A 27981-nucleotide genomic window follows, 5' to 3' on the forward strand; every position below is an offset into this window, starting at 1 on the left:
ACAAACGCTGAAAGTGGGAGTTGAAGATTCAAAAGGACGAAAGGACTGTTGAAATAGGCAGCTGCAGACACTCGGCCTGCTTAAGCACTTAGAGCACATTAAGTGCCTGGGATTTGGATTGTATGCTCCCCGCCACTTGGCCGTCTGCCCAATCCATTCCATTCCAGGCCGCCTCTTCAACAGTCGAAATCCCCTCCATTGCCCTTTTCTTCAACTGTCTTCGAAGTTAACTGACACTTGCACTCCTGCAAATCAAATGCATTTAACTTTGGCTTGAGTTCTTTGGCTCGAGTAACTTTCAATTTTGAAGTGGCTGGAAAAACCCATCTTTTTTTAACCGGAAATATAAATTGTCTAAGCTACATTGTAATTCAATTCGATTAAATTCTTTATTAAATATTATTTAATAAATACACTTTATTTTACCTCACTTGCACTTCTTAGGAATTTCCATATTACATTCATATAAGAAGTTAATTTTTTTCCAGTCAGACAGTGTTGGTTTTTCCGAACCAAAATCTTTCTCCACTATACGATAATTTTCCCAGGCGTAGATTGTGGTCTTACCCCCACCAAAAGCTTTTTTTATCATAGTACATAATACTTTTATAATCGTATTTGAGTTGATTCGAAAATTTCGGAAATTTTTCCAATATTTTTTCAAGTTTATGATGTTATTCACTGCGATATAAACATACTCATCGCGATCATATCGACTTTGCTCGTGAAAACGGCCGAGCACATGAAATGTTTCATGTAATATGGTAATGGTACTTTTTCGGGATACTTTCGCCAAGAAAACAGCATGGGGTATATTGGTGGGATCAAAGCCTACGTCTGTGTATGACCCATCATTACACGGAACATACCTTACATCCAGTTGGTCTTGGGCGGATCCTTCCATCTCAATAGACGTGAGGCAGGTACACTCGTTGATAGTCTGTAAGAATCTATCAACAGCCTCTTTCTGTTCTTTTGAAAATGATTGATGACTTTTATAGTATAGTATCTTGTGGAGCCAAATACACATTAGATAGTCCACGTTACGAGGATGACCAATAAATTTCTTATCCGAATCCAGCACGGTACAAAAGTAGTCATTGGTTTTTCTACCACTGGGAGCCATTAGTCCAGGTTCAAAATTTAGCACAAGGACGGCTAAAAATAGAGAGCTTACTGGTTTAAGAAATATTTAGCTTCGACTTATGAGGAACCCTACACTTGGAAGACCTATTTATATGATAGAAGTTACTGGGCATATTAGTGTTGCCTAAAAGGTTCACTATCTTAAAATACGTCCACTGTTTGCCACAAAATATTTTTTAATTAATACAACCATTTTGTTATCAAATTTTACATTAAAGAATTCCAATAAGTTACAATTTATTTTGTAGCTAAAATCAATAAGCAAACGCGTTTAAGAAATGGATATTAGTATAGATAATTTCAAATTGGATATTAGCTCATCCTCTTTTTCTTTGTGATAGATAACTATTTCATTCTGTCGATTTCATTCCATGTCCTTTTGATATTTTTGCCTCCAGTAATCGTCTAACACTTGTACATAATACGAATCTTGGTCCAATCGCCTTCTGAGGGTCCTCGCCTCTGGCCCATGTCCCTTTCCACCGCCTTGCCCCCCACCAAGGCGCGGATCGTGGGCTTCGAGGGATCCTTGGCGAAGGCATTTTTCGAATAGTGCATCACGCTGTCGTAGTCATAGGGCAGGTTGTAAGTAGTGGTGTCATCCATGGTCTTGAACTGCCACCAGTACTTCTCGGGAATGTTGTCGAAGTCAATCTGAACGTACTCATCGCGATCGGGACGGCTTTGCTCGTGGAAGAGGCCCAGCAGATGGAGGGCTTCGTGCTGGATCACCCCCGGCATTTTTAGGCATCGCTCAGTGAGCACGACATCGTGAGGCCCGAAGGACAGCGGTTGGTAGCCTACCAGGGTGCCACACTCGTTCGGCGACTTCTTAAAGTACACATACCGTTTTCCCCACGGAGCAAAGCGCTGGACTTCTTTGAACTGCATACAGGTATGCTCTCCGAAACTTGACAAGGCTTTCCGGACATTGGCCACTTCCTGCTCGCTGTAGTCCGTGGATATCCTGTAGTATACCTTATTACCCGGCCATCGCTGGAAAGGCGATTGCAGGGCATTCCGGGTCTTGGCTTCTGCGTCGTCGTCATCCACGTGGATTCCGTTGTAGTAGTTCTCGTAGGACTCGATGCCCTCGGCGGCCGCAGAGCCAGCTCCCAAAACCACCAGAAATAGAAGACCCACCAGCTGAAGGAACATTTCGCTTCGAATGGCCCACACTAAAATGCGAGTTTGCTTTTATAGTCTTTCAAATAAAAGTTAGTTATCAGTTTTATTTCTGCCGCGAAATTGGTATTTAAATTTAGTTTCTACAATACATTCCGACAATTCAGGCATTCTTCTTTTCAAACTTTGATAATTTCAAATTGGATATTAGCTCATCCTCTGTTTCTTTGTAATAGATAACTATTTCATTCGGTCGGTTTCATTCCATGTCCTTTTGATATTTTTCCTTCTAGTACTCGTCTAACACTTGTACATAATACGAATCTTGGTCCAATCGCCTTCTGAGGGTCCTCGCACCTGGCCCATGTCCCTTTCCACCGCCTTGCCCTCCACCAGGGCGCGGATCGTGGGCTTTGACGGATCCTTGGCGAAGGCATTTTTCGCGTAGTGCATAACGCTCTCGTAGTCATAGGGCACGTTGTAAGTGGTGGTCTGATCCATGGTCATGAACTGAGACCAGTACTTCCTGGGAATGTTGTCGTAGTCAATCTGAACATACTCATCGCGATCGGGACGGCTTTGCTCGTGGAAGAGTCCCAGCAGATGGAGGGTTTCGTGCTGGATCACCGCCGGCATGGTTAGGCATCGTTCATTGAGCAGGACATCGTGGGGCCCGAAGGACAGTGGCTGGTAGCCTACCCGGGTGCCACACATGTTGGGAGACTTCTTGAAGTACACATACCGTTTGCCCCCCGGAGCAGAGCCCTCGACTTCTTCGAACTGCACACAGGTTTGTTCTCCGAAACTGGACATGGCAGTCCGGACATTGGCCACTTCCTGCTCGCTGTAGTCCGTGGATATCCTGTAGTATATCTTGTTGCCCGGCCACCGCTGGAGAGGAGATGTCAGGGCATTGCGGGTCTTGGCTTCCGCTTCGTCGTCGTCCACGTGGATTTCGTTGTAGTAGTTCTCGTAGGACTCGATGCCCTCGGAGACCGCAGAGCCACCACCCAAAACCACCAGAAATAGAAGACCCACCAGCTGAAGGAACATTTCGGTTCGAATGGCCCACACTGAAATGCCAGTTTGCTTTTATAATCTTTCAATTAAAAGTTAGTTATCAGTTTTATTTCTGCCTCGAAAATGGTATTTAAATTTAGTTTCTACAATATATTCCGAAAATTCAGGCATTCTCCTTTTCAACTCAAGAACACTGTGCAACAAAGAACTGAATTTCTTTGGTGGGAAAAAGTTTAAAAAGTGTTCTCCAATTGACAATTAGTTGCTAGGGTAAACCAGTACCCTTTCGTCATAAAATTTATAATTTATTCTAACCAAAAGCTGTGCACTTTGTTGCACAATGTAATTAACCAGTTCCAGTTTTTCAGATTAAAGTCTGATTTCCATAAAGTATCGTTCTTTAAAATCCACTTGCTGCTTATTTTCTAGGTTTGCGATTTAAGCATTTGCATAGATACATAGATACAATTGTTTTAGGGTGTCCATGTCTTCATTCAATGCACTTTACCTGCTTTGGATTTCTGCATTAGACGGTACAACCATCGAACAAATTTTCCTGCTAAGCTAAGCCCGTGGGTTCTACGAAAAATTCAGCTGTTCTAGAGCTAAAATAACTATACTCTCTAAAATATTCTACTAAGCTAATCAATTGTCTCGAGTGATGGTTAAAAGCTAATGCAGAAAATGCTTCTCTCCAAAAATATGCATTATATTTAAGAGTTTTTAGAATACTTCTTCAAAAGCCAATTGACAAACTCCTTGTAATAACCTTGCTGTTTAAAAAGTGTTTCCAGTACTCCTCGCTTTTTACATTATTGGTGCATATTCTGATTTCTAAGGTATTCTTTGTGGGTTTATTGGAATAGAAATTTTCGGACCAGATTGCTAATTAGACTTTATATATTTCCAAAACTTTGTTTTCTCGTTTATGAACAAACGAATCACATGACGGGATCCGTGGGGGTGGTCGGTATACTTGTAACTTTCTGTTGCTTTTTGGTTTAAGATTTAGTTTTTATTTTCCGTCGGCCTGAACGTGATTGCGGCAGCTTTTGAGGAGTCGCCGGAGATTAGCCGGCCGGGTAATTAAAATTAAGCTGCCCAATCACGCCTCGGCACCCGGGACATATAGTTAAATGTACATACAGTATTACTTCATAATTCATAATCATAATATATATAAAATAGAATAGCAAGAACACATAATAAAAAGAAATTTCCAACACAGTTTCCTTGCCAAATTCAAAGACAGCAAATCGTTTTTTCAAGAGCTTTTCTTTGCGTTGTTTTCTAGTTTCTTTTTGTTTAGTGGTTTCAGTTGTCGTTGTCAGTGGTTGACGTTCGTCGAATTCGTCCTGATGGCCTGATCCGTCGACTCCAGGCACTTCGCTTGCTAACATCACAAATCAGTTCCCAGTCGCTAGTAACGCGTTCAGCTCCCGTGTCGTGTTCCCCCTTGTCATCCTGATTCAGCATAGTTTTAAACTCTCTCTATCTCTCTCCACATCTTTAAATGGTAGTCGTAGCAGTAGTAGTATAGGTATATTATTAGTGGATGGCGGGCGGGCGGGCGTTCAGGCGATTGATCGAGTGAGCGATTGAGTAAATTGAGTGCTTGACTCCCTAACAGTCCAGTCCTCGTCCCGATCCCTTCCTCTAATGCAGCTCGATGAACTCGTAGAGAGTGGCCGGCACAGTACCCTCGTACCGAATGTCGTGCTTCTTGATCGTCCTCGCGGCCAAGCACGCCAGCGTCGTATACTTCATGGGGTCGATCACCTTGTGCATGGGTGTCGGGTACAACAGGCTCTCGAAAGTCTCGCCAGCATAGTTTTTGGTATCCTGGAACAGAGACACTCATCAGTATCTTATTCGAAAAAGGTAGTATCTATTGCTTACCAAATGCGCGCCTCCCTCGAGCAGGATGTGGGACAGGGACTCTACGTAGGGCTGCATGGTGGCCAGGTGCAATGGCGTGTTGCCCGCCTCGTCGATGGCGTTCGGGTCGGCGCCCACTTCCAGCAGGGCCTTCGCCAGACTCACTGACGGGAACTGGCAGGAAGGATAGCGGCCGGCCAGCGTGCCCTCCCGATAGCAGGCATAATGCAGAGCAGTCCGATCGAAGCGGACACGAACCTTCAAGCGATTCAGCCGGTACAGGGCTCCCATCACCTGGCGCCGCATCTCCGGAGTCAGGTTCGTAGTGTCCAGCAGAGAGCTCAGCAGACAGCCTATGTGAATGGCACTTATCATGGTGCGACTCAGGGCGTTGGGGTCGTGGTTACAGTCGTGCTGATGGGCCGACAGCAGCGTCGTCGAGGATGCAGCGGATGCGGATGATGATGAGGAGGAGGAGGAGGAGGAGGAGGACGACGACGACGAGGAACAGGAAGAGGACTTGTCAGCTGCGGGCAGCTGCTTCAGCGGTTGCTGCTGGTCCTTCTGCTGCTCCAGGGTGAAGGCCTGGCCCCGCTCCACCTCCTTGATCGCCTTGTAGAATATGGTCAGCATTCCCTCCGCCTCGATGGACGGAACGACGCGACCCCTGGGCAGCAGGCGACCCGCCTCCACCAGCATGAAGCTGAACAGCTCGGCAAAGGACAGAAGCGAGGACTGGGTCATCGGACTGAGGGGCTGAAGGATCTTCTGTTGCATGGTGAGGGCGTAGGACCATAGCTCGATGCAGCGGTCGAAGCGTCCAGCGTCGGCATAGTGGGCTCCCCTGCGAGAAAGGTTACAGTTTCAGATCAGATCTCGCCAAGATGCAGTTCATCATCATTCTCACCTGAACCGAATATAGTAGCTGGTGTCGGGATGGGTGGGCCCCAAGATACGCTGCCTAATGACCAGAGCCTGCATTCGCATCTCATCGGGATCCAGCACCATCTCCTCCAGCTCCTCAATGGTGGTTACCTCGCGGACCATCTCATACGCTGGCACGGGTTCCTGGACCTTCTTCTCCAGCGGCGGCGCCAGAGTCCGCTCTTCGAGCGCCCGACGCCACAGCGTCAGCGCCGCAGCCATGTCCCGCTTCCTGTCCACGTAGGTGGCGCCCAGCAGCTCCAGGGCATGGATTCGTGACTCTCGGCTGACGCAGGGCAGCGTGATGAGGTGCTCCACGATGGGCATGTGACCGGTGACACTGGCCGCCAGCAGCGGCGTCATTCCGTAGTAGTCCACGTCCATGGTGGCGCCGTGCTTGAGGAGCAGCTGGAGGATCTGAAGGGATCCGGACTCGGCGCAGTCGTGCAGCGCTGTGTTGCCCTTCACGCTGCAGCGGTTGACGTCGGCGTTCAGGGAGAGCAGATACTGGGCGATGCGGAAGTGGCCCTTGTAGCAGGCGATCATGAGGCAGGTGTGTCCGTGTCGGTTCGCCACTTCAAAGTCTGTGGAGGAAGGGGATTCATTAGAATGGGTTTTAATAGAAAGGGATATCTTGAAGACTCACCCGCTCCATGGTGCACCAGGTACTTGACGATCTCGTAGTGTCCGTCGAAGCAAGCCGCCCTCAGTGGCGTCGAGTTGGTCCGAGTGGTGCTGTTCACGTTCGCTCCCCGGCGGACGAGCATCTTGACGATGCCCAGGTGGCCGGCGGCCGCCGCACACCACAGCGGTGGCGCATCCTCGATGGGCTCCCCGTCGAAGCTGACGGAGCCGACCTGCTCCACATTGGCCCGGCACTTTGTCAATAGGTATTCTACAATGTCGTAGTGCCCGTTGCGGCACGAGATCACCAGCGGGGTGGCTCCATTCACCTTTGCCGAGATCAGGCTGCCCACTTCGCTGGCGCTCTTGTTATACAGGGTGGCCTGGAAAGAGGAGGACGACGTAGTATTAGTTTCGCCCTCAACTGGGTTTGTTTTTAGGTTTAATCGGTGGCTGGCAATCTGGTCCGGCCTATCAGAAGATCCATTAATGCCCCCGCAATCTCAAGTGCTGCTCCGCCGCTATGGCGTGTGTGTAATTATCAATGAATATTAGGCCGCTATAATTATCGAGGTTGTGCAATAAATTAGTACGCTTTGATAAGCAAGACCGAGTTACTAAAGAAAGGGGGCTACCATGTTTATAATTGGCCATACAATTTATTGAAAATATTATACTTTTTAGCAACAAAAGTACTTATCAGCTGACCTTAACACAAATCCAAATCCCATAAAGACTTCCAAACCAATTCTATTCAATGAAGAGAGAAAAAAGCGCGATTATAATTCATAATTGCGGGCAAACACTGGCATGATGATGGGAAAATAATATTCTCAGGCCACCTGGCCCGGGAGAGGCCCCCAAAGAGACCTAGCCAGATTTTAAGAGAAATAGCTGCTACTACTGGCATGCTAATGATCTTTATGGCAGTCTGTTTTTTATTTGAAATTGAAATTCATTTATGTCGAACGTGTTTCGTTTTTATGCTAATTATGCGGTGCGCGTGCAAGGGGGAGGCACCTCCATAGGCCCGCCTCTCTATACACCCCAGAGACACCTAATCCATGCGGAATATATTTAAATATTCTACATTTTATTCGATCGATATGAGCACGACTCAGCATCAAGGAAATAAAACACATGAGACGAGAAACCTTGACGAGACAATGGCATGGGCCGGATGGGTCGGCTCAATTAGAACTTTGGTGTCAACCCTCTGGCCGGAGAACCAGAAAGAGTGTTGAGTCAACAGAGACAAGCGAACATGAGCCACATAGATGATATCAGCCGAAAGATACCAGCCAGCCAGGCCGGACATAGCCGGAGCAGAAGACCTTCACAGTGAAAGGGGAAATGGAATTCTGAGGGGGTAATCCCATCATCCCACGCTCTCACGCTCTATTTTGGCTTGTAGAATTCTAGGAAGCTCTTCGAGGCGGCTTCCTACCTTGCGCAAAGAGTCATCACTTTTTGGCAACTCGGCACACGACGGCCGCTGGCGGCATTCTTTGTCTCGATCCCCTCTAGAGACCTCTTGGTCCTCCGCCCGGCGCGTCATACCAATCAGCGCCTCGTGCGCGTGACAAGAAAAAAAACCGCAATAAACCCAAAACAATAACAAAGCAAAGCCTCAAAATAGAAAACCAAATTGAAAGGCATTTTTGGCAAGACTATTTTAGCAGAAAATGTATTTCGAAAATGGGGAATATTGAAAAGTTGCCTCGGCAGCAGAACGAGAACAACAAGTGCATGAAGTCGAAACAGATCGAACAATGGGAATTACGCATTAAATTTTTGAATCAAAAATAATTTAAAATATATAGAACTATGTGTGTTTACAGCTCTAGGGGGCCTTCCGCTTTCTGATCAATTATGATTAAGACTTTCGGCCCCTAGAAGTCTGAAATCAAGAGTGGGCCAAAAAAAAGAATACTTTCTAGAAGACTAGTTGGTTTTCTTGACAAGCTAATGGTCTTAAGAAACTGATAATTTGGTTAAAAGATAGCTATTATTGGCCTTTAGCTTCTCTACCATCTCTGTCTTTTGGGCCATCGCTTCAACCTTCAGTCCGAACGAAATGAAAAGTCAATCCGGCTGTGGAGGAAGGCGGTTCTGGTGGCCCACAAAGCCACCCGCACGTGAACTCCAGCGGATGTGCCAGCAGGCAGGCCACTCGACATTATGCCATAATACTTTTAACCTCCAAGGGCACTGGTTCATTGGCCTCGTTTTCAATCAAGAAATTGATCCAAATTATGGGAAACATTTCACTTGTTCTTGAGAGAGGTTTTCATGAAATAGTAATTATTAGAAGGAATAGAAGGGGTAGGATGGATGTTTACTAACTACACTAGATATCTAAAAACACCTATTTACTTTCAGTTATTGTGGATTTTAGCACATGCATTCTGTTTGCTGGGAATACTACAGTGTATCTATCAACTTCACCCTTGTTGAATATTTTCCCGCCGCAAACACCTACCCTCCAGCCAGAAACTCTTGGCTTTCCAGTTGATTTTGTTCCAATACTAGCAGTAGATCCCCCCCTAACCATGAAAGGGGGTTAAAATTTATGATTCCCCATCAGAGAATAAACATTTTCACTTCCGAAAATATGTAAATAAATTTGCTTTTAATTCGTTTTCTGTTCGCTGACTTGTTTGGCAAATTGGGGAAATGTGAAAACAGCAGAACATGTCAGATGAATGGCGATTTTCCCCTCCAAGTTGCCTTGTTTTTGTTCTCGAGAGGGGAGGGAGAGGGAGGGAAGTGACTTCCACCTTGAAACACCTTTTACCGCTACCCGGCTTAAATGTCAGACCAAAACGGCCTAAACACAGCCATTAAACATAGGCCAGCTAGAAAAAAATTGTCCATTTCCGTGTAATAAACAATAAACAACTTTCCATTGTTGTTGGCCCAGAGGCAGGGGCTTAGACTCCAAAGGGGGGTAGTACTGTACTGCCTGTTGGTTAGTTGAATCGGATTCGCTTTTGTGATCAATTTTCTGCCTCTGACCATCCACACACGCATAATTTATTATAATTTTGACATTGAACGAGTTCAATGTCGATGGTATGCAAGTAGACGACGCTCTAGCCTCAAGTTCAGCCCCGGACTTCGATTCAATTCAATTTGGGATGCCGTTCGAGCGACTCGACCGATCGACCATTCGACCGTTCAACCAACTCTGCTGCTGGCCATGTTCGGTGGGCATTCAAATTCAGTCAGTCTCTTCTGGCTGGCACTGTTTGGCCAAGTTGTTAGCTAAACGGTGGCTCAAGGGTGATGCCGGCCATAAAGCGGGGAAGCAGCAAACAAATTGAGCGATAAAAAAAATTGCAAAAAAAAATAAAGAGATACTGGGAAGTTAACAGCAAGTGTTTAACAGAAAAAAATAAAATAATTAAAATAATAATGAGTAGTAAGTAGCTGGTAGTATTTCTCTCAGTGTAGCCTCTAGTGCAGCCGCAGCATCACCATCGAACTTTGAGGTCAACGGTGCTTTTAACGGAGCATCTGTAGGGGGAGGGGGGAAGAGCCAAACTGGTTCAATGAAAGGGTTCACCTTAGAGCACTGCCGGCAGGGTCAAGGTCAAGGTTGACAGATTCAGTCTCAGTCTCAGAGTCTGTCTTGATCTCAGGCTTAGTCTTAGATTTGTGGAAAAATACAAATTCATTAAGTGAAGCGTGGAAATTTTAGGCGCTCTTCTTCAACTCTTATAGATTGTATCTTTGGGATACATTTTTTCTGTAGCAGTGGATAGATAAGGGTCTTCCGAGAGGCTCTGAAGATAAGGAATGAAACACCCACATCCCACAGCTTCTGGCCAAGATTACAATTCATAAACACCCTATGAGGCCTACTGGGACTTTCCCTTCCTTTGTTAACTTGGCTAATCGTGCGATGAACTTGGCCACGAGAATCGAAAACAAAACAAAATGGCAAAAAAAAAATAAAGAACAAATAGAAGAGGAATGTCGATGCCCTGAGAGACTGTTGGGTATATCAGCTTTTATGGCCGCCAGCAGGATAATAAAATCATAAATATATCATTCAAATTGTGTTTATTTTATAGGTTAGTTGAGAAACCAAACATTTCAGAACATGTTCCTGTGTCAAGAACCTTATTATCTGTAAGAAAATGTCAGAAAATGTCAGTTTTTGAATAGATCTCTTCTGGAATCTCCTTTGTTTCTTGGTTCTCTGAGAGGGTCTGACCATACACTGAGCAAAATATTATTCAAAGCTGGCAGTCAGGGCTAATTACGCGGGTTGTTAAACTTCAAATCCGGATATAACCTTCGCGACAATTATTTGTCTTTATATTCCGTTGAAGTTTTCAGTTTGTAGGCTGCTGTATTTGGCCGAGAGAGGTCAGAGGATTTTACGACAAAGCTGCTCAAAACAGCTGCCAATAAAAATTAGCTCTGCACTTCCTATTCAGCAGCTCTACATTTTGGCCAAGTTAGTGCCCGGTTGCCTCATTTGGCAACAAGCATTCTTAACTTTTCGAAACAGAAACCGACTGCTGTGGTGCAATATTAGCTGAAGCTTAAATATATTTCTATTTCGGTTTAGAGCTTAATTAAGAAGTTCTACAAGGCCGCACTTCACTCTAAACCGAGATTGCATAATCCGCCAAAGTGGCAGCTTGATTCTTTGCCTTTTTGGAGGGAAATTGCCACACCACCTAGCTGTCAGTGGAATTCTAAGTGTTTCTTCCAGTGCAGAGACCAAAACAAAGGCAGCAGAACCCAGATAAAGTCGATTGGAGCTATCATTAAACACACATCGGGTTCAAACTCGGTCTCTTAGTTCTCTGTTTGTATCTGGAAGTGTGTGCGGGGACTCGGATGTACATATCTCGTTCTTCGTTCTTCGCTCTCCACTCTTCAATTGTTTTTTTTTTTATCTGAGCTGCTAATTGTTCTTCCTAGCAGTGGCTTTACTTTTTATCACAAACAGATAGAGAAACAAATAAAAACTATAATGTATTTTTATTATTTTGTGTTAGAAGAAGTATTAGATTAGAAGAGTAATACTATCCTAACTCTCCTCTATAGTCTAAACTAGACTCTATATCTAGACTGTCTATAAACTAACATTTATTTATGGTTATTTTTTATTTTATTATTTAATAGTAGAGAGCAGAATCCATGGTTATTGTGAGTTTTATTTAAAAAATCATAAAATAATCAATAAACAGTTCAATTTTAATGGTACGGAGGAGTTAATTTTTATTTTTCCAGGGAGATATGTAATAAAATATATAAAATATTTAATAAATAGACCGCAATCTTGAATTTCTGAGCGAAAAAATAACAATAATGCCAAAAATAATCATTATTCTTTGTGATCATTATATTATGTGAGTTTTAAAATAAAAATCATAACAAAAATTATTATTTAAGGTCTCTTATAGATGCTAACTTTTGACTCTATAATCTAGACTATATCTTCATCAAGTCTAGAAGTTTCCTAATATTTTTAGAGCCATTGTATCTTGTAGATACTCCAGCACAGAGACCAATGCCCAGAGGCGAGTGAATGACAAAGACCGCAGCCACATCCACATCCACATCTGGCTCTGACTGGCTCTGACCTTACACACACACCACACACACACACACTCAGTCCATTGAAACCTAATAATCAAGAAGCACTTAAATGGCAAGCAAGTAGAAAAAGAAGCAGGCCCCAAAGCTCACTCGACTCTGACTCAAACAAAATGGGAAAAAAGACTCGCGGCCCGGCGATTGCAAGGCACAAGAATCAACCTCAACCCCAAAAAAAGCGAGAGAAACAGCTGTTGACCAACTCAGTCGGCCAAGAGTCAGTCGGTTTGGACGGTTTTTTGCATAAAAAGCTAAGCAGCAGAGGTAAACAAGGCGGAGGAAAACCAATAACAAATTGTACATCGAATTATGTTGAATGTTGTACCTTGGCAAATGTTTTGAAAACGCTCGAAAAGGCTGGCTGATTGAAGTGCTTAGCTGAGATTGGATTGGAATGGGATGTCTTAACTCTTCCTCAGTCACTAATTAATCAGTTTCATTACAAGGTTAATCAGTGATGGCCTACGAGGCAGATCTTAAAATCCATCCAGAGGACTGAAGTAATTGGTTTAATTGGAAGAATCGAACCGGTTTCGGCACAAAAAATTAGCCATTGAACCTTAGAAGTGTTCTTGGCCACAGCTGGCATTAAGGCCAAGTTAATAAGTGATATTTAAATGGCTTTAAACCGGAATATTATGATTAAATCAATTAGCAGTTGGGGTAGAGAGAGATCTACTACCTCTCCCTGGAAGCTTTGGTTATCGGAGATCTTCGAATTGGGTTCACTCCGCCCTCCGCCCTCAACCACCTCATCAATCACTCGATCTCCGGCTTTGGCTGGCTCTGAGACAAAGAAGACGCAGAACGTAGCAGTTTTCTTGTGGTGTGTACTCAACTCTAAGTGGCACTTCAACTTCAGTCTTATACATATACTCTTATTTTCGTGGCGATGGGGAGGCAATGGAGTGACAAAGGGGGCTGCTTCTTATTTTTGGAACAAACATAAACAACGGCCAGCAAGAAAAACCAGTTCTATGGGGGCTATGAAGGCTAGAACATGTTGCACGTCGTCGTCGTCGTCGTCGTACTGCCAAGCAGGTTGTACTGCCAAGCTCCCCTGCCATGTCTTCCCCTCCTAAGCGTATTTGGAGCGTATTCAGTGCACCAGCCCATACCCGGAGCTATTTTGGGCCTCACTAGCTATACCTAGTATTTATTTATTCCATTTCCAGGGGACCAGAGAGCTTCCTTCTCAAAAAAAAAAGGACACAGTTTGAGGGTCGAACCCGTCAGTCAGGAACTGAGAACCAGAAAGGGTCGAGCCTTCCAGACTGGAAGTGATGTGGATGTGATTGAACGCTTTCAAGGATGATTGTTAAGCAGAGCTGAGAAGAGGAAGCCGAAAAGCGAGAAACAAAGGCCCAGCTCTTTGTTCTCCCGATCAGCATAATAATGCCAGTAATAAAGGGGGAGGGGCAGCACCGACCCAGACTGAACTGCTCAGAGCAAGTGACAATCGCGGAAGTAAGCTGCCGCTGCCGCTGCCTCTGACGACGACGTGATTTCAGATGCCAGTTATTAACGTGTTCAACAACAACGTGGCCCAAATGCAACAACAACAGTGCCATAAAATACTTAAAAATACTTGGTACGCATCGGAGCGAGTGGGTCTGGGAGCTGATAAGATAATGCGGTCACCGGAGGAAGTGAATCAGGGGGCGTCCGATGGGAGAGAACAGAATACTGTAGATGATTGGAAGTTCTCAAGAATTTCATTTGAAATAAAATTAGTATATGGATTATGTGAGCTGGAGCTCATTTAGTGGCTCATGCTGTCTATTTATGACTGAACCAATTTCCATGTCACGTTTCAATTGCTGGAATGGCGGACAGGCTAAGTTTGGAATCAACTTGCAACTACACACTCGTACTAGAAAAAATGAAAACAATAGGGGACTCTACAGGGTCACTTGCAGTGGCCGCTTGGATGTTCGCTGCCGATGCCAGTTTCCATTCCATAATTAGTGTTCAGAACAGTTGTTATGCAAAAAAGCGTGTCTCTTAAAGCTAAAAATAAATAATAATTAATTAAATTAGTAATAAATAAACTAATTCAACTTAGCGCGCTCCTGTTGCATTACTGCCACCACTACCATCTCTCTTTTTGGCCAAAAAAACTCTAGAAGAGAACATGCGCGGACTGGGAGAGAGAGCCCATGTCTGGTGTGTGTGTGTCTGTGTTTGGGGGGCGCTTTGTGTGCTTTTGTTGGTGAGAACTTATCGATTAGTCACAAGGCTAGGCCGAGGGAGCAGCTGAGATTCCTACATAACAATAACAACACTTCTTCTTTAGCCCCACACCCCACACCCCCTCCCACCTAATTAAGAGACTCACCTTCAGCTGGGCCAGGTTGTTGTCGCGAGCTGCATTGAAGACAACGAATTTGTAATCCATTTTTGTGATTTATTTTTTGTAATTTTGTTATTAGTTTGGCATAAGTGCCGCCCAATCTACGACAGGAATTTATTTTGCTCGACTCTTCGCTCTTGTTGTTGTTGTTCTTGTTGCTTGGAGAACTCTTTGCTTCGTCAAGTAGAGTGTGTGGGGAGAAGAGAGCGACAGCGACAGCGAGAGAGCGCTGGGAGTGAGATTCTTGAGGATGTTGTTGTTGTTATTATTGCTGCTTTTTTTTTATTTTCTTTTCTTTTCAAGTAATTTATTTTGATGTGGACTTTTTCTGCACAAAAGAACTTTCCAACCGAGAGAACATATAGCCGTAAATATACATATATAACAATTGCGTTTCGCTCAACTTTTTTTTTTTATTTTATTTTATTTTTTTTTTTTATCACCGCCGCCTGCTTCCGTATTATATATATTCCTTTCCGATTCTATATAAATCTTTTGCGCACTTTTCTTTCTCTTCTTCTGCGGGGCCCAAAAAGCAGGAAGACAAAATTTGCTTTCTTTCGATTGATTCTTGGATTCTCCTCGGGGTCGCGTATCGCGTCCGATTCGTTAAAAAATTCTTCGATTCCTGCCCCCCTATATATTAGATTCCGTACCAGAATCGGTTACTACTCTGTGGCAGAGCATTTAACGTAACGCACAGCACCCACGCTTTTCGATTCGATCCGGTCCGTTTAGTGTCCCCGATGCCACCAAATTCCTCGATGCCGCAGCTCTGCCCGAGACTTTGAGACTTTCAAAAACACGTCCGACAGCCAGGAAGGAGTACACCGATGTTTTATGTGATCACAATTTTGGATTATTTGACGATGCGAACCGAAAACAGCGCGCGCTGCAGCGCCTTCTACCTGTCTATGTCGATTTTACCTGGTCTCGCCTAGTTCGAAAATATTTATTTATCGAAAATCTTCCCCAAAATAATCGTGGTATTTTTCACAAAAATACCGTAAATCGATTTGTGAGGGAAATATATTTTATGCTTGGTCACCCTAAGGTGGCACACGGGCTTTGCAACACTGTCTTTTTCGAACTTTCCCATTTTACGACCAAAATTCGATTTAAATCTTCCTCGGGGAACAGAAAGCTGATATTTTCCCTTCAAAAGAAACGTATTTTTAGTATTTGCCCTATTATCATTTGAAAGTTGTAGTATTTTATTTCTGGTCTCACAAAAACAGATCGAATGCTTCCAATTTTGAACTAATTCTCAGTTTTATATTTGAAATTTGAATCAAAAATCTTTGATAGTCATTCTTTGAATTCTTTGAAGGATTTGTTATAAATTTTATAATAAAAAAAACTTTATGATTTTAAAAGATTGGGGTGAATTTCCCAATCAGAAACTATATGCCATATTCCTCAATCAGAAGTTGAATAGATATTAAAAGTTTTTGATAAAAAAAAAACAAAAACAGGAAATTATGCTTTCCAATAAGCTTCAAAACATTGATTAAAAGTAAAATAATGATTTGAGGAGCCTTAAGCAAGTAAATAAACTTATTTGCAAGTTAAAACAGTAATAATTAGCTCAATACTTTTGTAACTCCCTGGTCACATTCATAGCTATTCCACATGAAGTTGGCTGCGGTTCAATGGCGCGAGTTCAAAACCAGCATAAAAAAAAGTCACTTAACCTTGTATTATATAGATATTTATCAGAAAACGATTGATCATTTAATTTACTTTGGTTTATTTATTGAATTTATTCCATACAGCTTCATATGTATTTCGAATTTAGTTCTTATTTTTTGCCTTTATGTCGTAAACAGTTACATTGTTTTACATTGTACATTTGAATATGTTTTACTTAATATTTACTATTAATTTTAATTAATATTTGTGTATTTCATATGTATGTATTATGTGGTTATGTTTATTTCGCATATGTATGTATGTGTTTGTTTCAACCAACAAAAAATGTAAACACAATAAAAACAATTAATTACCGATTAGTTGGATTTTTATAAGATTATTCTTGATTTAATAGCATTCTGATTTTTAGTACTCGTGTTTAATTTGTTTACAGTAATATAATTAGTTAAAGCTACAACTTAGTGCGCATTCTTGTACTTTACCAACAACTACAACAAAAGTATGACACATAAACAATAACAAAAAAGATTTTATTGTCCAACAACAAAGAACACACAAAATAATATTGTTAAAATGTTTGTTGCTAAACGGAGAAAATGTAAAAGTCATTATTAACGAATTCTTCCCTTTCACTTTCTCATGTTTTATATCACAAGTTAAAATTTTGATTATTGTTTGGTCAATTTTTTTTTTCTTTTAAATATTATATATAATGTGTATATGGTACTTGTATATATATGGTATTAGGTATGTGTATAAATTATGTACATAAGAAAATATACTAATAGCATAATTTAATAAACATATTACCGATACTTTTCTCATATAAATTGGTCTAGATAATCAAGTCGTGGTGTTTTATTCAATTGGGCTTTTATAGACAGACTTTTTTAGGTCTTGGGGATATGGTTTTTCGGGGTTTCGGTATACAGAGTACAGTACTAACAATTCGAGAGTAATACATGTATAAATATAGTTAAAAATAGTTCACTTTACTTCTGGAGATTAGATAGAAATTCGAGTTAGTTTCATGCGTTAAGTTGAGAGAGTTTTCTTTAGAGTTATAAATTGGTATTTATTATCTAAAAGTAATGTTTGGTATTCTGCGAAGACCGCGAAGACGATGTGGTTGTGCGTTTCATAGGTTTTAAGGATATTTTTTGATATGCTTGGAAACTACTGATATTTAGGGATAAAGTTTGAAAAAAAACCTTTATCAAAAGCTTATAAAGGATGTATCAAAGTTACAATATCGGGGAATATTTTAAGGCTTTGAGCAGTGTTTGAAAATTTAACTCCAAAACAAGACTAAAAAAATATCATAAAGAAAATATCAGAAGGTAGTTTCCCGTTGGTTCAAGGATATGTCTCTTGAAGTAGTATTTCCCATGGACTCTATACACACTTTCCACCACACCGCTTGCAGGCCTCCCTCTTGAGCTTCCAACTTGCAGTGTTGTTGTGATTTAAAGCGAAGGCAGGTGAGGATTAGGCCAGGCCAGGCCAGGACTGAAGAGCCATCAGACCATCGACTCTCTGACGCGCCCCTTCACCTGTAAATTAGTTTCGAAAACGTTGTATACTTATGTAGATATGAGGGTGCACACACACACTTATACATATATGTTTGGGGTTCGATGCACTTTTAGACGTAGGTGGTGTACGGGGACTTGCACATAGACAGACGAGCGTGCGATGTGTCGGGACTGGTTTGGTTGCCACTGCCGCTTCCACATCCGCTTCCGCTTTCTCCTCCATTTCCGTTTCCGTTTTCCTTACTGTCTGGGGCTTCACTGGCTTCTCCCTTTATCCCTGCGGGTTATGGGGAGAACACTCGCAGGGATCGCAGCAAAGTGGCCAGGACATTGGCCAGACACTCCGCATGCAATGCCAGCTGGCCGGCTCCGACAGGACCTATTTCCACGCCAACCAGCTCCCTGAAACTGCTCGCCACATCGTGCACTTTTAGCACTATGTTCCGGGTCTGCAGAGGAGCCGACGTGTGCCGGGTCATGTCCTGCGCCAGCTCTGTAATCCTCCGGATGGCTGTCAGGCAGGACGTGAGATGTTCCGGCAGCGTTATCAGCGTCATGTCCGACATGGAGGCCACCAGGAACTTGCTGGCCGTCACCAGGGCCAGGGTTTGTTCGGTAAGTTCGTTCCGGGCCCGCTGGAACTTCTCCTCGTCGATGGAGGTGCCTCCGCCCGCGGCCTGGGCCGCCGAGCACTGGGCCGCCACCTGGTCCAGCTTGATCAGCAGACCCGCCATGGCCACATCTGTTTTGGCCAGCAGCGCCTCGCCATCGATGAGGTGGCCATTTTTAATGAACAGTTTCTCGCCGTGCAGCTGTTGGGGTTTCTTCGGGAGCATGGGAAGAGTTCCGTTGGTCTGGTGGTTGTTGAACTGGGGCAGGCGGACGGTGGCCGGTATGGGTGGTGAGTAGTGGGCAGGTGGTGCTGTTTGTGCGGTTGACGGTGCGGGATTCACTCCGTTCTGGGGGCGCGGGCGACTGGCGATGGGCGGCAACGGGGGTTTCTTGGGGCCACTCACCAGAGATGCGTTTGGGTTTGGACTCTGATTCCCGTCCAGTGTGGGACTTCCCCGGGGCGGTAACTGCGGCGGGCAGAGCTCTCGCCGCTCCGGCTGCAGCACCGGGCTCGTGGCAATCCTCACCTGCTTCTTGGGCGAGTACCTCTGCAAGAGTTCCGCACTCTTGGGGGGCCGAGCCGGCGGCGGCGAGAGCTGCTCTGACGTGGGTGTTCTGGGTGGTGGCTGCAGCTCCTCCTGGTCCGCTTCCTCCTTCTTGCTGGTGGGACAGCAGCTGAACTTGCTCTTCCGCTCCACCGTGGCGTACTCGATGACGTGGGGGGTGGAACTGCTACTGTTTCCGTTGGCCACCGACTGGAAGAACTCCCGCTTGGCCTGCACGGAGTTACTGTACAGGCACTCCGTCTCCTCGGGCTGGGCCACTGGCTGCACCACCTGCTGCTGCTGCTCCAAGTTCGGAGGCGGCGGTATAATGAACGACATTATCTCCTCGGGCGTGAGCTCCTTGGCGGGTGTGGCCTTCTGTGTGGGCGGTGCCACCATGATCTGCTGCAGGAAGCTGTCCAACTCCTCGGCCTTGCCCTCGAAACCCTTTGGCGGGGCGGCGTTCATCAGGGACAGGGAGTCCAGCTCGTCGGGCGTTTGGGGTGGCGGAATGGAACGTAGATCGATAAGATCCGTATCGGTCTCAATGAAGGTGTCCTCCCTCACCTCGAAACCGTAAATCTCGGAGAGCTGGCGGGCAGCCACATCTGTGTCTGCCGACGCGGCATTGCTGATCTCCTTGAGCTGCTGGAGATACTCCCGCAGGTTGTAGTCCTTGGTCTCGGCCCCGAAATGCGTTCCATCCGGACTGTGGAGGCCGAAACTGCTGCGCTGCGAGAGCTGCTGCTTGGCAGCTGCCCCTGGCCCTGATCCAGCCGCCTGGAGCAACATCATCTGGGGTCTCCGGGCCGTCGGCGACTGGGCAGGCGAGGCCACCGACTCAGAGTCGCTCTCGCTCTGGGAGAAGTCCGTGCCCAAGGCCTGCAAGTCACTCAGAAGCTGGCTGAATCCATTCAGTTTCCTCTGTGGCCTCGGGCTGGAGGTGGTGCAGAGACTGGGCTTCCTCTTGGGAGTGGCTGGTGTGGCAGGAGCGGATGAGGAAACGGGCGCAGTTTCGGGAATGGCGTTCAAGCCCTGGGTGATGCCACTCAGCTCGTGGTTGATGGTCTCCGCCAGAAGGGTCAGCGAGTCACTGTGCTTCATGCCGGGATGCCCCGGTGAGATGCCCACCGATGACCCCAAGACCAGGCCACCTTGCGACTCTTCCGTGGAGGACACCTTGCTGCTTTTGAGACTGTCGCAGTCGGAGTCGAACTCCAGCATGGCCACTCCGCCACCGCCTCCGCCTTGCTCCTGTTCGCTCAGATACTGCTCGGAGGTCTGGACCAGGTGCTGCAATTCCTGGACCCTCCTCAGCACCTGCTCGTTCTTGGCCTCCAGCTGCTGGCTGCCCAGGTGGCTGCGTCCCTCGCAGTAGTTGCTGCCACTGCTGTCACTCAGCCCGGAGTCCTTGGCCGCCTCCTCCAGCAGTTCCGTGGCCATCACACTGTGCAGATCCAGGTCCGTGGCATAGGGCAGGGAGGCCGGTGCCTGGATCGAGGACTGGTGCTGGAGCTGGCCCTTTTGGGCTATAGGATGGTAGGGCGGCGTCATCAGGAAGCTGACGCTGTGCGCTCGAGTGTGGAAGGGCAAAAGATAGCTCCATCCAGCCGGGAGCACAGTGTGCTGTGCTAGGAATCCAGGGGCATTATCCTCATCCTGAGGCTCCCGCTCACGCAATACATTCAACATGTTGCCTATTCGAGAAGGGAAGATTCATTATCGGATTAATTTAAGCTTCGATTTTAATCTCTCACCTGTAAGGAGACGGTAGTAGCCTCCAAGCACTAAGCTGAACTCGCAGGCATCCCGATCTTCCATGGTGAACTTTACAGCCCGATCTCCAAGCATGAAAATGGAGACGCTGCAGGTGACATCGTCCTCGCGATTAACTACCACATGGGTGAAGTCTTCAATGGCGGATATGGGTTGGGGCTGGTATCGGGATTAACTAGATTAGTACTTGAATTAGGTTAATAAGAGGCCTTATTTTACCACAGAATTGCGGGCACTGGATATCTGGCTGAGTCCGAATCGGGGACTGACCAAAAGGACTCGCTCCATGCCCTCTCTTTGGTTTGTGCTGAAACATTTGGCTCCATAGCTGGGTAAGCTAGCGATTATATCTAGATAATGGAGTTTGGCCTACAGCGAGATTGATTTTATTTAAGTTCATCGCTATTTTATTGACTTTCTGATTTAATTTACCTGCAGCTGTGTAAGAACTTTGCTGGAGGATCCTGTCATCTCGGCGTTGAGCTTCAGGAAGTGCGAGATTAGGCGGCGCAGCTCCTTCCGCTTCATGCCCTCGAATAGGGTCACTGGGACAAATCGCTCCAGACCGAACTCGCGTCTGAAAAGCAAAATGCAAATTTAGCTCTGGAGCATCTTGAGCGATGCTGGTGAACTCACTCGACGAGCTTGACGGTGAGCTTGGCGGGCGCAAAGTTGTTGGCCAGGGCGTGCTGGTGCATGTGGAGGGCGGCCAATCGGAGGGCCAGCTCTGGCTGCAGTTCCGGGGCGAAGCGTTCCTGGTTGACGTCGTTGCAGCACTGCATGTACAGGTAGTCCAGGGCGTGGAGGTCCCTCTGGGCCAGCTCGGCGGCGGAAATGGGCACGAAGGTGATGCGGAACAGGCATCGCAGCTTGTGGGCCCCAGGACGAGCGGCAATCTGAAAATGTCGACATTTTTCCCATTTAAATAAGTGATATGTATAACAAGACCTGTTCCCAAGAACAATATAATGTAACTTCCACTTCTGTTGCTCCCCCGAAGGAAAAATTAATTAATTTAATAAGTTATTTTGTTTACTGAGCATCCCCTTCCTTTTTTAAACAATTTCCAAATCAAAATTTCATCGCAATTAAAAAGCATATGTGGCGAGGAATATTTAATTCATTTTCCAAAGTGGCTACAAATTGTTTTTCATACGAAAGCTCATCAAATATGGAAAAAGGAGAAATGTATTATTTAAAGGATGTGTTTACCCTTGCCAGCGACTCCTGGGGGTCCAGAAGGGTGAGCTTGTTCCGCTTCAGGCTCTTCACATGCTCCAGGACCAGGCTGAAGAGTTCTCCGCAGCAGAGACACAGCTTGTCCAGCAGAGAGCTGACCACGTCCTGCACCGTGGTGGTGGCATCGTATTTGAAGGACTTTGTCTGCCCGTTTTCGAGGAAAACCTTCAGAACGTTGGCCATGGGCGGCACGCAGATGTCTCCCAGGGAAAACGCAGAGGTCTACAAAGTGGAAATAGAAATTTACAAAAATTTCAAAAAGAGATTTTAGTTTACTCACCGGAAACAGGGGAGCTCCATTGACGCACACACTCTCGGCGAATCGTACTCGACTAGGACGCGATCTCAGCTTGGCGCGTTTGCCCGCGGAGAGGAGTGTAGACTTCCTGCCGGGCAGGACGCAGTGAGCCATGGGCTGGCACACCAGCAGATTCACCTGGGCCTCGCACGCCCGCACTAGTTGAATCACATGATCCCGCGGCGCATCCTTCACGTCCTCGCCGTTCACCGCCAGGATCTGGTCGCCCGGCTGCAGTTTCCCAATGCTAGGACCTCCTTCAGTCACAAATCTCACGATGACGGGACGCTCGCTTCCGGCCACGAATCCAAATCCCAGGCTGGCATTCCTCTGGAGCTGAACGTGGCGTGGTTCCGGAGGATGTTCGTCCCAACGGATGCATTCGGGGGCCTCATAGGTGGTTGTTTTGTTAAGGTGGCTGGAAAGGACAAATGAATAGAGCTCCTCAAAGATTCTCCTCCTTGATGTACTCACTTGATGTAGTAGGAACGACCTTTGGAGTCTATGGCACGCTCCCAGCCATAGGAGAGCTCCTCGTGTTTGCTCCAATCCTCGCAGGCGGGTAACCAGCCGGAGGACTGTGTCATGTGACTGAAAAGAATCATCGTATAATGTATATTATGACTTCCAGATGCAGTCAACTGCACAGTCAGCTGTCGGATTCAATTTGTAATCCGATACAGGAAAGGAAAATGTATACTTTAACAGAATATAGTATAAACCACAACTATAAACAGTCCTTGGAAAGCGATCTAATAAGCATAAACCACAAAGAAAAACTCAAGACCACGGCCAAGGAAAAGCCATTAAATTTTAAGACCAATTTGGCTTTCTTTGTGGTGCCTCTATTTATAGTTTGTGGTAGAACTCGACCCCTTAGAGGTGCCACTTCACCCACGCTGACCCTGAACTTGCGGCGTATCCTTGCCACCCGCATTTTCCTGCTAATTTTCCGTACTCCGGGCAGAAGCTGAGCTGATATTTGTCCCTGTGGCTAAAATGGAAATGCATTTCAATTGACATTAATCAAGACTAATTGAGTTATTTGCTCGACTATGCACTAAACAGCAACCCATAATCTTCCCAAAGAACCGAACCCAACCCCAATCAACAGCTCAGTCGAAGCCCAGTACCGTGGAACGTGGCTAACAGAGGAGCTTCTAGGTATTAAGTATCAAGTTTTGTGCCAGCAAGCTCTACTGTAGAACCAGAGCTTGATTCCGAACCCAACCCCAGACCCAAGCCAAATCCAATTCCAGCCCACATCGAGCCACCTTGGTGGCTTCCGTTGCTGTCTTTCTTCATTTCCTGGCTGCACACAATTGTGATAATTAGTTTTGCACTTTTGCACACTCTGGGAAGGGGAGGGCGGCCTGGCTATAAACCCAACAACCAGCGCTGCTCACTCATTCAGGCTATCGCCCCAGAAGCAGACCCACAGTCCCACAGACCCATAGACCCGTGGACCGACAGCCCCGTGGCACCGCCCACACAGCTCCTTGTGGCTCGGTTATGGCATTTTGTGCGCTTTCAGCTTGATGTGCAACAAAGTGTAAAATTATTTAATAGAATTTGGTGCATAATCAATTTATGTGCAGCAGAAAGCCCAGGCACCATGGCCGCCTATTCACAGATCTCCGCCACGTCCATCTAACCCGACCAGGACCCAGTCACTCAGCCAGTCAGTCAGTCAGTGGGCCAGGACCGGAATTGTTTAAAGTTTGGAGCGTTAATGGCTATACAAATGCCAGACTCTGCTTTGTTAAATATTCGTTTTGAAAACTCACAGAGGAACCACAGAAAGGGCAAAAGTTCAACACAAATTATACATTTTCTGCAGAAAAAAAACGAACTATATTTTAAATGGATTAAAAAATATATATTCCATGAGCTCCTGGTTGAACTCATGAGCTTGTCAAGCCGAACTTTAAGAGAATTTCTAACCAAACGGAAAAGTTGGCTTCAAGTTGAAGGGCTTTGGGGGACTGCTAATGGGCATCCGACCATAAATCACTTGGAATTTTTGCAAAAGTCCTGAAAGGATTTCTAATTGGCAATGAAAATAAATCAATTTTGACTTTGTTGACTTTTTCTTTGTAACTTAAAGTTAGAAGTTAATTTAAAATATAATGTATTTGCTTTTTAAGTAATTTTTTCTTACTTGCAGTAGTAGAGTCGTCCCTCTTTGCCGACATGAACCGTCCAGCCGGGCTTGAGCTTCTCCTGTATGGCCTCCAAGTGTCCATCAATTTCTGGCCAATTTCCGGCCATGCCAACGATGCCACTCCCATGACTTTGACCCAGAAGTGGCCCGTATATTCCGGTTACGGAGCTGTTGCCACCAATACCTATCCCGGCGGTGACAAGGTCCGTTGTTGTCGCCTCCGTTCCGGGATGGGATGGTGGTGGTGGTTGAGGGGTGGCTGTTGTTGCTATCGTAGTGATTCCGGGCTGTGACGGGCATCCGTTTGAGCGGGTGGGCGTGGCGTGGGCGATGGAGCCATTTGTTGTAGGCAAAGTTGTCAATTGTGGGGACGATGTACGTGTCAGTAGCAAGGGCTTTGACTGGGCGCCTCCTCCTGGTAGTGGTACTGGTACTGGTCCTGTTCCATTTCCAGGTCCGCCTCCTCCTGGCGTATTGTTGGTGGCATTTTGTAGCGGATAGACATCACTATTCGAACGCCCCGAAGGCAGTAACATCATTGAAACACATTCGCTGAAAGGAGAAGAGAGCAGAGGACAAAGGCGGTGGTGAGAGTCAAGTTGTTGTCGGACCATTTTCACACATTGTTCGAGCTACAAATCACATTCCATTCCACATGGCCAAGAAGACAGTGGCCGACGACCCACTTTGGGGCAACCAAACCAAACAGGCTGCCCATAATCCAACATCCCGACCGCTGGTCTGGAAACAGGTCTCCCCCGAACCAGACATCCCCCTGTAACCGTAACCGTAACCGTGATCATGAGCCCGATGATCATTATTGCGGTGGGATAGGTTCAGGTTTTAGGCCAACTTGTTTTTAATGTTATGACACAATTTTCGATTTGCTTTTGCTTCGTTCTCTCTCCTCATCCTTTATTTGGCCAGACCCCCAACTTGGCCATATGACTGGGATTCGAAACTGGTTTCGAGGCATTGCTGCCTGGCATTGTTTTGTTTACTGAAGCTTAAGGAGAAGGATCAACATTTCATTTCATTTCTGGCTGAAAACATTAATCCCCATTTTAGCTCAGCCGAAAATACAAATTGAAAAACACGCCACAAAGGAACTATAACAAATTTCAGAACGAAATTCCCATTCATTCGATGCCACAAAATTGATCAATCCCCCCCTGAAATGTTTACACTGTCCATGCCACAAAACTCTTCAACAATATCAAAGAGCATTTGCATAATGTTTAGATTCCACCGCCATCGACAGCATTTCGACTTTTCGCTCGGACACGGTTCAGTAAATGGCTTGCAAAAAGATTTTCTTTTTTTTTTTTAAATTTATTCCAGGAGCTGGAGCTGGAGCTGGGGCAGGAGGAGTGACAGCATCCTCCTCTACTGATATATGGAGAGTGGCGAGTGCCAATGGCCGATAGTGCGGCTAGTTGGATGAGTCCAAACAACAAACAAAAAAGCAGGGGAGCAAAATGGATGTGTTTGTTTGCTTGCGCAATTTCAGTGGATCAGGAGTGGAAGGAAACGGAAGGTGGATCCCAGAGTGGAGTGGAGCCCCATATAGAGACTGATTCTGCTACGAAAACGAGATACGACAGAGCAGAGCCAAACAAGGAGACGTCCATTAGGCGAGGTGGAGCTGAGCTGGGCTGGGCTGATTCCAAGATGGAAATGGAAATGGAAAAGGAGCAACCGCAGAGCTCGTCATCATGGGCCATCATCATGATGCCGGGGCGGGAAGGAAAAGGTTTAGTTTCGACACAGGCCGAAAAGAAGTCAAGATTGAGAAGAAAAATTGTGAGTTCCACTACTAAAATCCTATAATTTTTCATTTTTTTTTTTTTCAAACTAATCCTTTGAGATTTTCCCTCAGTGCTGCTGGCCCGGGCCAGTAACGGCTTGGTAAACAACGGCAACCGGCAAACGACATGGTCAAGTTCCTTATCCGTCCGTCTCCATGTGTACTTTCCTCCATTCTGGCCAAGAAGAGTGTGTGGTGGAAAAGTTTTATAAACAACTTCACAGACACATACTCGCACTCGTACTCGCACTCGTTGACTAAAAACTGGAACACTTGAACAATGTTTTGAATTACATATTTTCTTTGTTTGGGAGTGGACCGAATAGACAAGTGAAAAAATGTTCATAAAGTTGTTCGTTCGTTCGTCTTATTTCTTCTCTGTTCTGCCATTTTTTATGTTTGGAATGCCCTGGCAAGGAATGTTGATTTGACTCCCAGCCCCAGTCGGGGGAAAAAAGGATTCTTCTCGAATATTTTCTTTTAAATTAAAACCAAAGGACTCACACAAGAGGTTTTAAAGAGCAAATACACTATAGAATACAGATAACAGGATGTATCCGAACCACTTCCCACTCCGAGATGACGATTCCCCCAATTGCCGAGCAAACAAAAAGCAATTTAAAGAGACACCAGACCAGCAAGCACTTCCCTCTTGCGGCTCGAGGAGTCCAAGTACCAGCGGAATATCGAACAATTTTCAGTTAGCAGCCTCAGAACAGAACTCTTAACTGTACAAACATTTTCGCTATCGTCTAAAGCTCTCCACGTCCATGCCCAGTTCCGAGTGTAACCGATACGAAATACAGAATATGGCATCCGAAAGCGGTTCCAGCTCGAGCCTCCCATGCATTTGGACACCAAGACCAAACACAAAACTTGTCAAGAAAGAATCGGCTGGGGACTGAGGGGGCTGGGGACTAAGGAGAGGTGGTAATGGAGGTGCCACGCTTGGAGGAGGGCGTTGCCGATGGGGGCCAACAGGAAGAGGGGGCTGGTGGAAACGGGAGCGACACTTCCAGCGAATGATTTGTGTCAACAGAGAAAAAGGCAGCTGAGAAATGTTTATGCACATGGCTGTGGCTGTGGCAGTGTGCTGGATGACGTAGGGGCAATGACAGAGATCTGTGAATGGAAACCATACATAGATACTAGATTCAGTGGACACCAGAGCCATGATACTAGAATGCTATATAGTATTTACTAGTATATGATATAGGATATTCTAAGGTACAAAATAGTATAACTTTTCAAAGAAAATTGTCATTCAAAAGATACTTTTTTGGAAGCTGTAATACTATTTAGGAACTATCTTTCAGAACTCTAGCTATCTAATCTATTAGACCATTTTTCAAACTTTATTATATTATAACTATTGATCCAAGAATCTTTAGGAATAACTTTGTACCTATGGAACTCACAAAATCCTCCTCTAAAAGTTACAAATTCCATTAATAATTTCATAATTGAATATAATATTACATAAATACTAAAATACAATACAAACTACTTTATGATATTCTTATATATTATCTTTTGTAAAAAATACTATATCTTTTTCAAAGAAACTTGTATTTTAAATGAAGTATTTTGAAAATAGTAATACAATAAAGAAACTATCTTTCAGAACCCTTTCTATCTATTTGCCTAAAAGAGGTTTTTTTAA

At 45.2% G+C, this 27981-nt stretch overlaps 4 protein-coding genes across 4 annotated transcripts; all 4 read right to left on the reverse strand.

Moving 5' to 3' along the window:
- Positions 1–1366: 1366 nt before the first annotated feature.
- LOC6499954 (low choriolytic enzyme) lies at positions 1367–2341 on the reverse strand. Its single transcript, XM_001953530.4, has one exon. It carries the CDS (start codon positions 2302–2304, stop codon positions 1552–1554), a length of 753 nt encoding a protein of 250 aa, XP_001953566.2. The 5' UTR covers positions 2305–2341; the 3' UTR covers positions 1367–1551.
- On the reverse strand, positions 2323–3367 carry LOC6499953 (low choriolytic enzyme). Its single transcript, XM_001953531.3, has one exon. The coding sequence runs from the start codon at positions 3322–3324 to the stop codon at positions 2572–2574; it is 753 nt and encodes a 250-aa protein (XP_001953567.1). The 5' UTR covers positions 3325–3367; the 3' UTR covers positions 2323–2571.
- A 917-nt stretch (positions 3368–4284) lies between these two features.
- On the reverse strand, positions 4285–18884 carry LOC6499952 (protein fem-1 homolog CG6966). Its single transcript, XM_001953532.4, has 6 exons — positions 17956–18884; positions 14675–17895; positions 6740–7100; positions 6077–6677; positions 5191–6013; positions 4285–5133 (listed from the first exon to the last, which is right to left on the reverse strand). The coding sequence occupies exons 2-6, from the start codon at positions 14732–14734 to the stop codon at positions 4948–4950; spliced, it is 2031 nt and encodes a 676-aa protein (XP_001953568.1). The 5' UTR covers positions 14735–17895; positions 17956–18884; the 3' UTR covers positions 4285–4947.
- LOC6499950 lies at positions 15133–27922 on the reverse strand. Its single transcript, XM_014910804.3, has 9 exons — positions 24509–27922; positions 22822–22938; positions 22330–22765; positions 22023–22271; positions 21447–21706; positions 21243–21387; positions 21030–21179; positions 20792–20969; positions 15133–20731 (listed from the first exon to the last, which is right to left on the reverse strand). Exons 1-9 carry the CDS (start codon positions 25123–25125, stop codon positions 18162–18164), a joined length of 4722 nt encoding a protein of 1573 aa, XP_014766290.2. The 5' UTR covers positions 25126–27922; the 3' UTR covers positions 15133–18161.
- Positions 27923–27981: the final 59 nt, after the last annotated feature.

The sequence above is a fragment of the Drosophila ananassae genome, chromosome 2L (assembly GCF_017639315.1).
Source record: "Drosophila ananassae strain 14024-0371.13 chromosome 2L, ASM1763931v2, whole genome shotgun sequence".
Lineage (NCBI taxonomy): Eukaryota > Metazoa > Arthropoda > Insecta > Diptera > Drosophilidae > Drosophila > Drosophila ananassae.